At 33.5% G+C, this 15,821-nt stretch overlaps 2 protein-coding genes across 5 annotated transcripts; one reads left to right on the forward strand and one right to left on the reverse strand.

Moving 5' to 3' along the window:
• Positions 1 to 256: 256 nt before the first annotated feature.
• Positions 257 to 9,817, forward strand: LOC131632620 (RNA polymerase sigma factor sigD, chloroplastic). Of its 4 annotated transcripts, none has more exons than XM_058903366.1 (5): positions 257 to 796; positions 7,768 to 7,953; positions 8,031 to 8,171; positions 8,461 to 8,655; positions 8,946 to 9,817. In XM_058903366.1, exons 1-5 carry the CDS (start codon positions 386 to 388, stop codon positions 9,318 to 9,320), a joined length of 1,308 nt encoding a protein of 435 aa, XP_058759349.1. In that variant the 5' UTR covers positions 257 to 385; the 3' UTR covers positions 9,321 to 9,817. The 4 variants fall into 4 exon arrangements, with proteins under 4 accessions (XP_058759349.1, XP_058759351.1, XP_058759350.1 ...); XM_058903368.1 differs by lacking the exons at positions 7,768 to 7,953; positions 8,031 to 8,171; positions 8,461 to 8,655; positions 8,946 to 9,817 and adding exons at positions 876 to 1,067; positions 1,150 to 1,290; positions 1,522 to 1,722; positions 2,023 to 2,462 and having other exon boundaries at positions 262 to 796; XM_058903367.1 differs by lacking the exon at positions 257 to 796 and adding an exon at positions 7,052 to 7,494.
• A 541-nt stretch (positions 9,818 to 10,358) lies between these two features.
• On the reverse strand, positions 10,359 to 15,742 carry LOC131632619 (putative disease resistance RPP13-like protein 1). The gene is made up of 2 exons (XM_058903364.1): positions 11,743 to 15,742; positions 10,359 to 11,440 (listed from the first exon to the last, which is right to left on the reverse strand). Exon 1 carries the CDS (start codon positions 15,589 to 15,591, stop codon positions 11,770 to 11,772), a length of 3,822 nt encoding a protein of 1,273 aa, XP_058759347.1. The 5' UTR covers positions 15,592 to 15,742; the 3' UTR covers positions 10,359 to 11,440; positions 11,743 to 11,769.
• Positions 15,743 to 15,821: the final 79 nt, after the last annotated feature.

Consider the following 15,821-nt stretch of genomic DNA (forward strand, 5'->3'; position numbering starts at 1 on the left):
ATTATAATTATCTTGATTGAATATCGCAAAATTTATTTAAGTTTTATAAAGTCTTTTATTAAATTTTAAAAGATTTTTTATAATAAAATAAATAGTTTTTTTCTTAAATTTTAAACTAGGTAACTTGAGGCCAAAAATGAGTTTTTTTAACTTGGTCATTCACATCCACACCACATATTGAAGTGACTCACCTTACCTCACCTTATCTCCTTTCTAATACAAAGTGTGTGTCACCAAATACATTTTGTCACTCTTTCAGTAAAAACTATTTACAAATTCAACATTTATAGAGTCCCAATATAAGAAATACTCAATTATCCATTTCATTTTATGGCCCTAACATGAATCTCATCCATCCACAATCCACACATCAACACTCCCCACCATGTCTCTAACATCACTTCCAGCACTTCCATCTCTCAAAACACTCCATTCAATTCAACCATCTTTACCTACTACCACTCCTTCAAAGTTTGGTGCAAATCTGGTTTATAGTGATGCTTCTGTTGCAGCAACAGAGGCAGTTTCTTTAGCCAATACTGCTGTGGATCCAGCTACTGGAATTGGAAAAGTTTGGCCTTTTGTAGAGAGTGAAAATGGGGTTGTTAGAGAGAGAAGTAGAGGGATTGATGAGATGAGGAGGAAGAGAAGAAGAAAAAGAAGAAAAAATTTGGGATATGTTATGGAAGAAGAGAATTTTCAGAAGAATTTCTTGAGGCAGAAAATGGTTGGTGGGTCTGTTACATCAAAGTTTCTGAGTTCAACAGAAGAGTCTGAGCTTTGTTTATGTATCAAGGTATGTATATGTTGTAAATATAATCTTAAAATTTGTAATTATTTGTGTTTGTTGTGTATTGAAAATTTATTAATTGTAGGAAGGGGCAAGAATTGAAGTTTCTAATCAAAGGAAGACAGAACATAAAGGGAATATTGATATTGCAAGAAGGTATGTTCTTGTGAATGCGAGAGAATCGAAAGGAAGATTAGCGCGTGATTATCGGGGTTTAGTTGCATCGATTGCGGGTCAATATCAAGGCAAAGGATTGAGTATTGAAGATCTTATTCAGGTGAATGTTTAGACCTTTTGGTGTTTTTTTTTTTATGTTTGTGAAAGTTTCTCATTTTAGGTATTTTGGTTCATTTTATCAGGAAGGGACCATTGGACTTTTTCGTGGAGCAGAGAAATTCGATCCGGATAGAGGGTGTAAGTTGTCCACATATGCTTACTGGTGGATTAAACAAGCTATTGTTAAAGCTTTGGCTAAGAATTCTAGATTGATCAGATTACCGGTGAGACGCTTATTCCCTAGTTTAATGAAAATGCAAGTCATATGTCAATTCGATATTGAGTTAAACTCAATTGATAATAATCGCGCGTATATTTTTGGCCATGATGATGAATTCTGATTCATTCTAATGAAATGCTACCTAAACTTGTTATGCAACTTCAGTGATAGTTTCACAGAAGATTTTAGAAGAAGGCTATTGATTATGAATGTTTGGTTAGTTTGTTATTTATAGGGACAAAAGCATGGAATGGTTGCAAAAATTGGAGAGGCCTACAATGTCTTGTGGAGAAGACTGAGACGGAAACCGACATTCGATGAAATAGCCGAGATTCTCAATGTGAATGTTTCAATTGTACAACTTGTTTATGAAAGAAGCAGACAACCAATTTCATTAGACAAAGCTATAATGGATCACAGCAGTTTAAATCTTAAGGTTCGATAACTTCACTCTTAATACAAACTACTTTGACTTAAGCATGATTTAGTAGGATACTCCCTCTGGTCTCATATATAAACATATTATTTTTCAGATACATCGAAAAGCTAATGTATCTTGTCAAAATACATTAGTTATTCAATGTATTTGATATATGAGACTTCAGATACATCAATTATTCAATGTATCTGGAAAAAATCTTTGTTTATATATGAGACGGGAATATTTTTGTTCTTCTGATTTTTCATGCAAATTTTGAGATATTAGTGTTAATGTTGCGAATGATATATAACGCAGGATATTATACCAGGGCCGGTCGAAATGACTCCGGAGAAAATGTTTGAGAGAGAGCAAGTGAAAGAAGGGGTGGTGAAGCTTCTTAGTACACTTAACAAGAGAGAAGAAGAGATTGTAAGATTATACTATGGACTAAATGGAGAGACCCCTCTATCATTTGAGGACACAGGAAAGGTGTTGAAATTATCTAGGGAGAGAATCAGACAGATTCATGGGATTGCATTGTTAAAATTGCAAGAAAATACTCTTGTAGATAGTCTAAAGTTTTATGTTGTATAGGAAAATATTTTGTAGATTTCATTTTGCCAATGATATATAATGAAGATGTGCTCAAAATTGTCTTTATAATACAATATCTTGTTTTAGTCTAAAACAATGTTGTCTTTGTGAACAACTTCTCTTATATCAGAACCAATGACTCATTCATAGTTTTGCTCCAATGACTCATTCTCAAATTTATCACTATAGTATAAAATGTTTCAGCTAACAAAAACATATAATTATAATTTTGTTCACAAACAAACACATTTCATTAGCAAAACACAATGTGTTATGTATTGCAGCTGAATAACCATATTTCAAAAAAGATAACTCTTTCTATCAAACAAAGTAAGTACCACACTTGAATTTCCCACTTGTATTATCTCAGGTATACCAATAAAAGATTGATTCAAATTTCTCAACAAATATGCACAGGATTTGATTCGGTGCAACATCATACATACAATCACACATTACCTAACAACAGACGTGCTACTGTCATTATATGTGTTTCGCAACCATTATTGTATGTGTTTTGTGTAGTAGTGTATATAAGAACAATCTTCTTTTGAGGTAGCAATAAATGTTCTTTTGGAGTACGGTAGCCCGACCTTGCCAACTACACAGGAGATGGAGGACTCACTACGCATGACGACCGCAGGATATCAGTTAGAGCACCTTCACCAGCCCTTGAGGGGAAGTATCATTGACCGGCTTCAAAGTGTTTGAAGGGTCAGCAACGGCCATAGTTGGTTGGATTCCCCGTCTTAGTAGGCGAAGTGCTTCTTTATTCTTCATTGAGTCTGTAAATAATGATTATCAAAGTAAGCACATTACAAATAACTTAATTGATGATATGGGTCAATATACATTGGAAATTCACCAAAAACAACCTTTCTCTCCTCCTTGGTGCAGGAATCCATGAGTAAGCGAGTTTTGATAAGTCATTTTAAGCGCTTCTGGGAAGCCTCGTCATGAGTAGTAACACCTCTAGCATAACCCAACTCTTTAAAGAAACTATCAACCACCTCTTTAGATAAAGATCCTCACGGGACATGTCTTCCTCCTTGTAGACGTACAATTCATTCCCCATCAGAAAATGACCATTGTTCCAGTACTTGGGAAACAACCTGGTACGTCTATCTCCCACTCTGGATCCTACGGTGCATACCGTTGCATGAGATTCTTTATGGAGATTGATAATCAAGTAGAATCGATTTTTGAAATGCTTCAAGCTCTCTGAAAAAATCTCAAAAATATGAACAACTTGCAGTACATTAATCAAACCATGGCCTCACACATGAGTCACTAGACTACGCTGTACTTTAAAGAGATGGAAGAAAAGGGACATAATGGGTTTCCCTTTTTGTTATTCACATCAAAACTGGAAAACTTTAACATGCTTAATTTGGAGGATGTAGCTTCGAGGGGGCAATCATCAAGTTTTTCATAACTTATATATTTCAAAGCTATTAAAGAGCAACCGAAGACCCAAGATCAAGAAGGTACATTCTTATAAAGGGATGACACATTTATCATACTCGTTACAAATTCTCTTATCTTCATCAGGAGTCAAGACACCTCAATTCGAAGATGGACCTACGTCCATAAATGCTCTGTCAAGACCAACCTCTCAAACAAAGATAGAGACAGTTGATGAAGAGACATGGTCAACCCAAGAGGCAGAAATGTCTTCTTTTGATTTTTAGAACATAATGCATATTACTTTCTTCAAGTACAAAAAGGAAAAATGTTGCAGAAAATTTAGATAACAAAGAAGCAAAGATAAAATCTCAACAAAAAAATGCAAACTGACTCTTCTAGAATCGAACGATAAATTACTAAAATTAATGAACCATATCAATGCTCGAGATTGCCTCAACAAGGCACTCAACTGTTTCATTCCTAAAGGTCATTATGATGAAACCTACAAAAAAACATCTAAAGAATGAGACCGATTAAAGGCGTAAATTCAAAAAAAAAAGTAACATCTTTATTGACTTTCCATTTAAGCTAAAGGAATGATCGTCTTAGATGGAGCAAACACGACAACCCTCTCATTGAAAAATAGAGACGATGGTTTAAGGTAACTGTTTTGGGCCAACCAGAATGGTCATTAGTCGTGGCCCATGGGAAACAATGATTCGCTCAATTGCTCACAGCACATGAGAACTACCCTACAAAACAATACATGAAATCCAAGGCCATGATACATCCAACGGCTCATTGCATCACGCGCCTAGTGAATAGAGGGTTGTTATAACCGCTTCAATACAAAAAGGGCACACGCTAATTTCAGGTACACAATTTCATATTTAAATTTCATTCACTCTTCTCCTTAACATACTAACTTGAATGTTGGAGTGGTAACCTTGAAGGTCAGCCCCTCCTTCGATGCATCTAAAGTCCAAATATATCGTTGCTTGTCACAACCATCGATTCTCCGATTAATTGGATTCCATAACGGAACAGGAAATATTTGTGAAAATGTATTAAATATTAATTAAAGTAAACAGAAAATATATAATAAAAAAATTCGCACTTATATAATCTTAATAATATAAATTAACATAGAATACAATATCAATAAAAAAATATTTATAAAATATAAGCAAGAACTTAGATATATGTTGAAGATTTCAAAAGTAAATAGTTGTTATGTTAAAAATGTTAGATCAAAAAAAAAAAAGTATAGAAAGAAGATGATGATAATGATAATAATAATAATAATAATAATAATAATAATAATAATAATAATAATAATAATAATAATAATAATAATAATAATAATAATTGGTTGGTATAAATAAAGATGTTAATAGAAAAAGATTTGTCAAAACAAAAAAAATATATATATTGAAAGAAGCTTGGCGATTGAAAGAAAAACATTATAGGATATATGATGATAGAAAGAAAAAAAAAAAAAAAAGTAAATAGAAATAACAATATTAACATAGTATGAAATACGATGATGAAAAAAGTTTTATCAATTTGAGTGGGATTGTTAGTATGTCTTAGTTTGGTGGATACGGTAAGGATATAATATGCTTTTAAATTTTAATATATTTTAACATTTTCTCAAATATGATTATTTGCATAATTTTTACCGAAACTTAGTTATTTGGGTATTTTTTTTAATAGTTGGTTATTAAAATAAAATCATATTTGAATTGAATACTAACAAATTTCATTACGGTAGGTTGTGTTTGGTTCGAGGTAAAAAGGTAAAGCAATATTTATAATAAAATGTGTTTGGTTCAATTTTTAGGAGGAGAGAGAAGGGGAACAAAATCCTTCGAAATCACACCTTTTGTAGGAGGAGAGAGAAGGGGAACAAAATCCTTCGAAATCACACATTTTGCGTCCACTCGAATCAGAGGGATTCTGAGAAGAGAGAAGGAAAAGTAAGTTTAAATATTTAATAAATTAATATATTTACTAAAATATCTTTAGTTTTATTTTGTTATTTCAATTTTTTGTGTTCTTGTTTTTTTTTCTCTATTACTTTCATTAACATATTATATTTATTCTTCACATTCAAATTATTTAATATTTATTTTTTATTTTATAAAAATTATAACTACTATATTTTTTTATTATAATTTTTATTTTTGTATTTATTTATGTTAAATAATTTTCTAACTTTGTTATGTTTAAATCATTTACTTTTTATTATTATAATATAATATATATAATATTTAATAATAAATTATTTTATGAATTAAATTTTTTTTATCGACACATTGTTTATTGTGTGTTGAGAGTTATCATAACTAATTAAGCGTACCCAATTCTTTAACGTTACGTGGTTAGTTATAATTTTTTAATCATTCAATATTGCAAATATTATTTCCAAAAAACTATTTATGAAATTTTTACTTTTGAATATCATATCAATTATATAAAATTATAAAGATAAAAAGATAAGTTATTAATAAAATCTCTCTCCTCTCTCGTGAACTCAAATATATTTTTAACTAAAATCTCTCTCTTCTCCTCTCATTCCAACGTTTGAACCAAACATATATACAAATAAAAAAAATCCCTCCCCTCTCCTCCCTTCTATTTCCTCCATTAAAATTCCTTCTCCCTCATTTGAATCAAAAACAAACTCTTAAAAAAATTATAATTATCTTAATTGAATATCACAAAATCTATTTGTGTTTTATAATAGTCTTTTATTATATTTTAAAAGAGTTTTATAAAAAATAAATACAAAAAATGAGTTTTCCCCTAAATTTTAAACTAGATAACTTGAGTTGTTGCTGCCTGTACTTTGTTATGGTTCTCGGTGATATATGTTGTTTTGCTTGAAAGAGCTTCTAAGTTTGATGTGATTTTTCTCATAGAATTGTTGGGATGTGAATTGGTTCGTGTTGGCGGCCGTTTCGTTCACCATTTATTAAAGGTTGTGAAGATCTTAACAACACTTTTTTTTTCCTATCTAGTTTTGTTCATGTAATCTAGTCCACTAAATAGTGTATGTGTTGTGGATTTTTTACTTCCTGTAAATCATTGTTGTAGTAGTTGTATTCTGTTTGAAATTTCTATTTTGCTGTGGTTAAACTGAGTCTGGTTTGGCCCCTCAGTTTATTTGTTTATTCTTTTTGTTTTATTATATATATTAGTTTATTAAAAAAAGAAAGTCCATACTTTTTAACTCAATTTTGAATTTGATCATTCACATCCACACATTTATGTGACTCACCTTATCTCCTTTCTAATACAAATTGTCACTAAAAAAATATTTGCTCACTATTTCAATAAAAAAAAATTCTACAAAAAATTTAGAGTCCTTATATAAGAAATACCCAATTATTTATTCCATTTTATAGCCCTAACATGAATCTCATCCATCCACAATCCACACATCAACACTCCCTAGTCCCTACCATGTCTCTAAACTCACTTCCAACATTCCCATCTCTCCTATCACCCCATTCAATTCAACTAACTTTACCTATTACTACTCCTTCAAAGTTTGGTGCAAATCTGGTTCATAGAGATGCTTCTGTTGCAGCAACAGAACCAGTTTCTTTAGCCAATACTGCTGTGGATCCAGCCACTGGAAATGGAAAAGTTTGGCCTTTTGTAGAGAGTGAAAATGGGGTTGATAATATGAGGAGGAAGAGAAGGAGAAAAAGAAGAAAAAATTTGGCATCTATTATGGAAGAAGAGAATTTTCAAAACAATTTCTTGAGGCAGAAAATGGTTGGTGGGTCTGTTACATCAGAGTTTCTGAGTTCAACAGAAGAGCCTGAGCTAGGTTTATGTCTCAAGGTATATATATATATATATATATATATATATATATATATATATATATATATATATATATATATATATATATATATATATATATATATATATATATATATATATATATATATATATATATATATATATATATATATATATATATATATATGTGTGTGTGTGTGTGTTATTTGTGTTTGTTGTGTATTGAAATTTTTTTTGTTATAGGAAGGAGCAAGAATTGAAGTTTCTAATCAAAGAAAGACAGAACATGAAGGGAATATTGATATTTCAAGAAGGTTTGTTCTTGAGAGAGAATTGAAAGCAAGATTAGCGCGTGATTATCGGGGTTTAGTTGTATGGATCGCGAGTCAGTATAAAGGCAAAGGAATGAGTATTGAAGACCTAATTCAGGTGAATGTTCAGACCTTTTGGTGTTTTTTATGTTTGTGAAAGTTTCTCATTTTAAGTATTTTGGTTCATTTTACCAGGAAGGGACCATTGGGCTTTTTCGTGGAGCAGAGAAATTCGATCCGGATAGAGGGTGTAAGCTGTCCACATATGCTTACTGGTGGATTAAACAAGCTATTGTTAAAGCTTTGGCTGAGAATTCTAGATTGATCAGATTACCGGTGAGATGCTTATTCGATAGTTTAATGAAAATGCAAGTCATTTTTTCGATTCGCTAGTTGCTACTAAGTTGAACTCGATTGATGCAAATATCTCATGCGTATATTTTTGGCCGTGAGTCTTATCTTGAATCCGAATTCATTATGATAAACTCTGATTCGCTATGATGAATCCTGATTCATTCTAATGAATCACTACCTAAACTTGTTATGCAACTTCAGTGATAGTTTCACAAAAGATTTTAGAAGAAGGATATTGATTATGAATGTTTGGTTAGTTTGTTATTTATAGGGACAAATGCATGCAATGGTTGCAAAAATTGAAAAGGCTTACATTGTCTTGAGCTATAGATTGGGACGGAAACCGATGTACGATGAAATAGCCGAGGCACTTGATGTGAATGTTTCAACTGTACAACTTGTTTATGAAATAAGAAGACAACCAGTTTCATTAGACCGAGCTATATCTTATCAGAAAATTCTCGAGGTTCGATAACTTCACTCTTAATACAAACTACTTTGACTTAAGCATGATTTAGTAGGATACTCTCATTTTTCCGATACATTGAATAATTGATGTATCTGGTCAAAATACATCAATTAGTCAATGTATTTGATATATGAGACTTCAGATACATCAATTATTCAATTGTTCAATGTATCTGGAAAAAAAAATCTTTGTTTATATACGAGACCGAGGGAATATTTTTGTTCTTCTGTTTATTCATGCAAATCATGAGATATTAGTGATAATGTTGGCAATGATATATAATGCAGATGAATATATCAGGGTCGGATGAAATGATTTTGGAGGAGTTGGATGAAATGATTTCGGAGGAAATTATATCAGGGTCGGATGAAATGATTTTGAAGGAATTTATACCAGGGCCAGTCGAAATGAACCCGGAGAAAATGTTTGAGAGAGAGCAAGTGAAAGAAGGGGTGGTGAAGCTTCTTAGTACACTTAACAAGAGAGAAGAAGCGATTGTAAGATTACACTATGGACTAAATAGAGAGACTCCTCTATCTCTTTCGAAGATAGGAAAGCTGTTTAAATTATCAAGGGAGAGAATCAGACAGATTCATAGGATTGCATTGTTAAAATTGCAAGAAAATACTCTTGTAGATAGTCTAAAGTTTTATGTTGTATAGGAGTTTATGTTGTAGATTTCATTTTGCCAATGGTATATAATGAAGACGTGCTTAACAATGTGTTTATAAAACAATATCTTGTTTCAGTCTAGAACAACAGAAAATGAATGATGGTTTGCAACATACAACCTTAATTTGTCGACTTGCTTTGCAAGCCACACTTTTCGACTTAATTGTATATTTCAACGTAGATAGATAAGCATGATTAAAAACCATATTTGTAACCATCACTATTGACTAGACGAGTAAGAATAATAAACATCAAATCTCATACCGAAGAAGTGCTACATGAAACAGCATTGGGAAGCAAGTCAATACACGAATAGACGAGTCCTCGATGATCACTGCAAAACTTAACTAATACTATAGTTTCCAAACAGTATCTTTCTGAATCATATGATCATTTACTTACAGCTAAGAATTAAGAATCTTACAGATCCTTCTGTATTGTACTGTGAGGGAAATTAGATATACAAAATATCAATATTTTAAAGTAACTTTAATGCACATGTAGTACCATAGAAGCTTTTTGAGCTTGTATAGCTTTTGTCTGTGAATGAAAGTAAAATACATTTACTTGTTTATGTGACTCAAACAAGTTGCATAAATTTAGAAGCAAGAACAACATGGATTCTTCAACTTGTTCCATTTATTTATGTTTCATGTTGCTACATACTAACAAAGCAGTGGATCACAAAGATGCTGCTTATGAGCAATATACAATGATGATAAAATACAGACTTAATATAAGCTAAGTAAATCAAATCTTGTTCAAAATTTCAAATCGATGGCAACCATATGATTCCTCTAAAACAAGTTTACAAGAAGAACCACAACAATAACATGCACCCTTTTTGTCTTCAAATCATCCAGCGCGCTGTTTTTCATCCTGAAAAAAGATAATGTATTTTACTGTGAGTGACAATTCTCATTATAACAATGGTATCGAATCCCATTTTCTTTGAAGGAAAGATTATCACCGACAGTGAGAGACAAAAGGGACATAGGGAGAAACGAGTCCATTGTCAAGGCGTTATCCATTTCATCACTTACTCCAATTGTTAAACTTGAAAGAGCGGTTAGGTCTTGGAGACCCCATTCCTTTACATGCGGCGTTGTTCTTGATGAATAAATCACAACTAACTATAGTTTGGGAGGTAGACAAACTCCTTCACAAAATGACAACTCTCCACAAGGGATCATCATATTCAAATGTTCAAGTTCGGTGAGCATGTCCGTCTGAAGATTGACTTTAAATAAATCAATTGAGTTACTGCACATGATTTCAAGTGATCGGAGGCTTGACTCCCAAAGTGAAGGACTTTCTGAAATAAAAACGGAATCCAGACTCTTACACCAAGCAAGGGAAAGTGTTTGGAGTGAAGGGAACCAATTAAGTGGAAAGGATGTCAGTTCATCACAGCTAGCCAATAAAAACAGACTCACGAGTGATGTGTAATTTTGAAATGTTTCCAGAGGCATGAAGGATAGCTTGCTACAGTTTATAATACGAAGTGACTGCAATGAAGTGGGTAGACCGTTTGTGGGAAATGCAATGAGAGACGGAATATCATAGAGTTCCAAGTGAGTAAGACAAATGCTGCTCGTAATCATTTTTGAAATAGACATTGGATAACTTTCAAAAGTTGCACAATGCAACGGAGAGTCGGTCTCAAGCATTAACCATTGAGTTCTTTGAGCATAAACCTGAGAATCTAAATCTTCTGTAATGCTTACTTTTTTGATTGACGATAGCCAATTCAAAGTATGTGATGTTTCCAATAGATTAGAACAATCCTTCAACTTGTTCCATTTATTTATGCTTCATGTCGCCACATACTAATAAAGCAGTGGAACACAAGGTTTAAAACTACACTTTTTATGAATCGTTCAAATAATCAGAAAATATTACAAATCTTACTGCATTGTACTCTCTCTGACTGGCTCCTGCAGCCTATGAGCAATATACAATGATGATAAAGTACAGACTTTATATTGTCTACATAAATCAAATCTTGCGGCAATCAATGGCAACCATATGGTTCCTCTAAAACAAGTTACATGAAGAACTACAACAATAGCATGCACTCCTTTTATCTTCAATTCATCAACTGCCACTCCTGAAAACAAGACAAAAAATTACTTTCCTTTTCAATATTATTAGTGACATTTCAATTAATAAAAATGAAATTGGGTAACAGTTAAAGAAAATAAAGATCAAATAAGCATTTGCTTTAAAGATTCTATTGTGAAATTCTCATTATTATATAAAATGTTTCGTTTAACAAAAATATATAATTCTTGTTTGGTTCACAAACAAGCACATTTCATAGCAAAACATAATGAGTTATTCCAGTTGAATAAATATATCTAAAACAAGTATAATAATAAAAATAAACAAGTAAGAAAGAGAAAATGATACCTGAAATAATAGGAAGGCAACTTGTCTTCATATTGTGAGTTGGTCATTTATTTGTATGACAGGAATGTGAGCAATTTTGGACCAATTTTCCTTCCTTTTATACCTTTCTTCTAACAATGGGCAACGTCTGATGGTCAGTCGCTTAAGAGAGGTAGGGAGGTTGTCTTCTGGAAATGACTCAAGTTTGTCACAAAAACTAAATTCAAGTGATTTCAGCGAGGAAGGAAAGCAGTTTTCCGGCAATGAGTTGAAATGTAGACAACGATCAAATCGGAGATCTTCGAGAGAGGAGAGGTTTCGAAGCCCATTTCTTTCAAAGGACATATTACCACTGACACTGAGAGACACAAGGGAGATGGGGAGCAACGAATCGTCCATCAAGGTGTTATCCATTTCACTCCTTTCTCGAATTCTCAATCTTGAAAGAGCGGTAAGGTCTTGGAGACCCCATTCCTTTACATGCGGCATTGTTCTTGCAAAATAAATATAAATTGATTGTAATTTGGGAGGTAGACAAACTCCTTCACGAAATGACAACTCTCCACAACTCAGATACAAATGTTCAAGAACAGTGAGTGTGTCCATCCGAAGATTGACTTCAATTGCTCTACGGGAGATGATTGTAAGTGACCGGAGGCTTGACGGCCAAGGTAAACTTTCTAAATTGAAAATGGAATTCAAACCTCTACATATACTAATGGAAAGTGTTTGGAGTGCAGGGAAACCGTTAAGTGGAAAGGACGTAAGCGCATCACAACTCTCACATATATCTAGACTTGTCATGGATGTGTAATTTCTCCAAGTTTCGGGAGGCATTAAGGATAACTTCCTACACCCTTCAATACGAAGTGACTGCAATGAAGTGGGAAGACCATTTGTAGGAAATGTAGTAAGAGACGGGATACGATAGAGTTCCAAGTGAGTAAGACAAACGCTACTCATAATCATTTTAGGCATAGACATTGGGTAACTTTCAAAAGTTGCATGTTGCAACAGAGATTCAGTCTCAAGCATTAACCATTGAGTGCTTTGAGCATACACTTCAGAATCTAAATCTTCTTCAATGTTTACTTTTTTGATTGACGATAGCCAATTCAAAGTATGTGATGTTTCCAATAGATTATAACAATCCCTTATTTTAATTTCTTCCATGCAAGAAAGCTTGCTAGGCAAATGTCCCTTTAGTTCAGGACAATAATGGAACTCCATTGTTCGAAGTCGAGGAAAAGCACAATTTATGCCTTCAAAGGGATGCCAATATTTCCAATTTGGCATGCAGTGAAATTTCATATGCTCAAGGGACGGAAATGGTAGGAAGCTAGAATCTGAACATTCTTCTTCTTGAACACAATAGAACTCTGGTCCAATTGTCTCCAATAACAACAAATTAGATATACTCAGCTCCTTGAGATAGCGTAGTTGCCCTAGCGGTGGAAGTGTCAAGCAATATTCACAATTATGGATGTTAATGGACACCATGTTAGAAAACAAAGAATTTCCAAGCCATCTCGGAAAACTTGTCCCTCCATACAAATCAATAAGTAGGCTCTTTAAGTTTATTGGTGGTTGCAACATTTCAAGCACATCTTTCACTTTTAGTGAATCTTCACTTTGTTTTCCCCATATCAACTCCAACTCCTCAATTTTCTCTTTGTTTTTCAGGTTGGCAGCTTCTACCTCTTTTGCGTCAACCACATTGTATAGGTTTTTGATGGTAAATTTTCCTTGTAGGTTTGGAAATTTTCTTAGTTCTTTGATACTTAACCCTTCATGTCGCTTACCCACTAAAAAAATAGTCAAAGTTTGGAGGTTTTCTAGTCCACCAATTTCCGTAGGCAACTCTTTTATGTCAGTCTCACTTATATCAAGGTGACGTAAACTGATTAAATTTCCAATATGCACTGGCAATTCAGTGAGACAGTTGCAACCTAATAAAATCAAGGTTTGCAAATTATGAAGGTTACATATTGTATCAGGCAGGCTTTTGATTTCAGTGAAGGACAAATCTAGATACCGCAATTGCACCAAATTGCCAATTGAATCCGGTAGATTGATGATGTTTACATACTTTGATAGTGATAACACCCGCAACCTTTTCATTGTTGGTAGCAAATCATCAACCACCTTGAGGGATAAGTATTTAGGCCACATATGATGGGAAATAGGAAGGAAACTTCGCAAGCATTTAAAATTGTAGAAGTGGTTAAACTTCATGAAAATATCATAATCTTCTTGAATATATGATAAATGACGAACCTTTTCAGAGATGTCACCACATTCAAACTGACCACAAATTTTTCCAGATACGGCAGTAGCTAAGTCGTTGATAAGGTCATGCATGAAATAATATTTTCCTCGAGCTCCACCGTTCGACTGTTGAATTAAGGATCTAGACAACAATCCAATAAAGCATTCATCACCTACTTCCTCCGCCAATTTACCTGCTTGAGAACAATCAAGGAAACCCTCTGCCATCCACAACAAAATCAATTTCTTCTTATCAAGTGGATAATCCTTTGGAAAAATTGAACAATATGAAAAACATCTTTTCAAATGAGATGGAAGATATTGGTAACTCAAATGTAAAGCAGGCATAATGTTATCATTTGGTAAGTTCCATACATCACTGTTTAAAATCCTAGTCCATTCCATTGTGTCTACCCTTGAACGTAGAAGTCCTCCCAGTGTTTTAGCAGCTATTGGCAATCCGCCACACTTTCTTGCAATCTTCCTACCAATCTCTTCAAGGGCTATGTTTTTACTGTCGTGATATTCATCATTTCCCAATGCATGTTTTGAGAGTATAGACCAACAATCTTCATGTGACAGAGGGTCTAATTTATAAATAGGAAATGTCTTTGCCATCTCTGCAACTTTTTGTTGACGCGTTGTTATAATCACCGAACTTCCAGGTTCTCCATCAACAAGGGGACTTACTAGCTCATCCCAGTCATTGTAACTATCATTCCACAAATCATCCAACACAATCAAAAATCTTTTCTTCCTCGTGTTTTTATTTAATTCAACTCGAAGAATGTCAAGATTATCGCTTTTCCATACCTTTGAAGCATTAGATGTTGTATTTCTAACAACTGATTCAAGGAGAGATTTGGTTACTCTCACAAGATCAAAGTCTTCTGATACACAAACCCAGACTTTGAAATCAAAATGTTGTTCAACTTTTTCATCATTGTAAACAAGTTGTGCAAGGGTCGTTTTTCCCACACCTCCCATACCCCAAATTGCAACAACGTCTAAATTATTATTTTTTCTGGTGCCACTATCTGATACAAGCATATTAATGATTGTATCTTTATCATCATTCCTACCCACCATGACAGATTCATTAACCCCTGAACTTGAAGGTGGTCTACGAGAAACTCTAGCACTTTTTGTTTGCAATCCAAGGGTATCTTTATGTTGTGCAAAAGGTTCAAGGGTTTCACACATGATCTTCAATTGGGAATTGATATCTCTATAGAAGTTTTTAAAAGGAGATGAAAGAAAGTTCCACACCTTATTAGTTCTGTTTCCAACTTGTGTATTCTCCATCTTACATCGAAGGGAGTCGTAACTTATTTCACCGACCAAATCCTCAGCATCTAAGACAACATCTTTCAAGTCATCTAGCCATTTTTTGACAGCAAGATTGTTGATCTGCCTCTCTTCTGCATCATCCAGCACAGCCTGAAGAGTGAGCAGGGTTGTTTGTAACTTTCTCAAGTGGGAGACATCCAGCTTGGTGTTTCGGATGTAATCAAGAAACTCAGTTGAGGCCAGTTTCTGAACTAAGGTTTGAAGAGTTGCAGAGAGAAAAGCACCTCCTATCATAGTTGCAGCTGCAGCCATCTTGTTTTGATTTTCTTAAAGCAAATAAGCTTGTAAAGAAGTTGTAGCTAATAGCTGAATTTTGAACGAGATAAACAGTAAATGGAAGTAATGAAGAGCAAAGACTCAAGCCGACTCAAATGTGAATGAGTGGACAAGAGTAGTTTTTTGGATGGTTTGCTGTAAAGTAGAGAGCCACACGAAGACTTGCTTGTTATAATTGATATTATTGCATGGGTCCATTATCCATA

This window comes from Vicia villosa, unplaced genomic scaffold, assembly GCF_029867415.1.
Source record: "Vicia villosa cultivar HV-30 ecotype Madison, WI unplaced genomic scaffold, Vvil1.0 ctg.000972F_1_1_3, whole genome shotgun sequence".
NCBI classification, from domain to species: domain Eukaryota; kingdom Viridiplantae; phylum Streptophyta; class Magnoliopsida; order Fabales; family Fabaceae; genus Vicia; species Vicia villosa.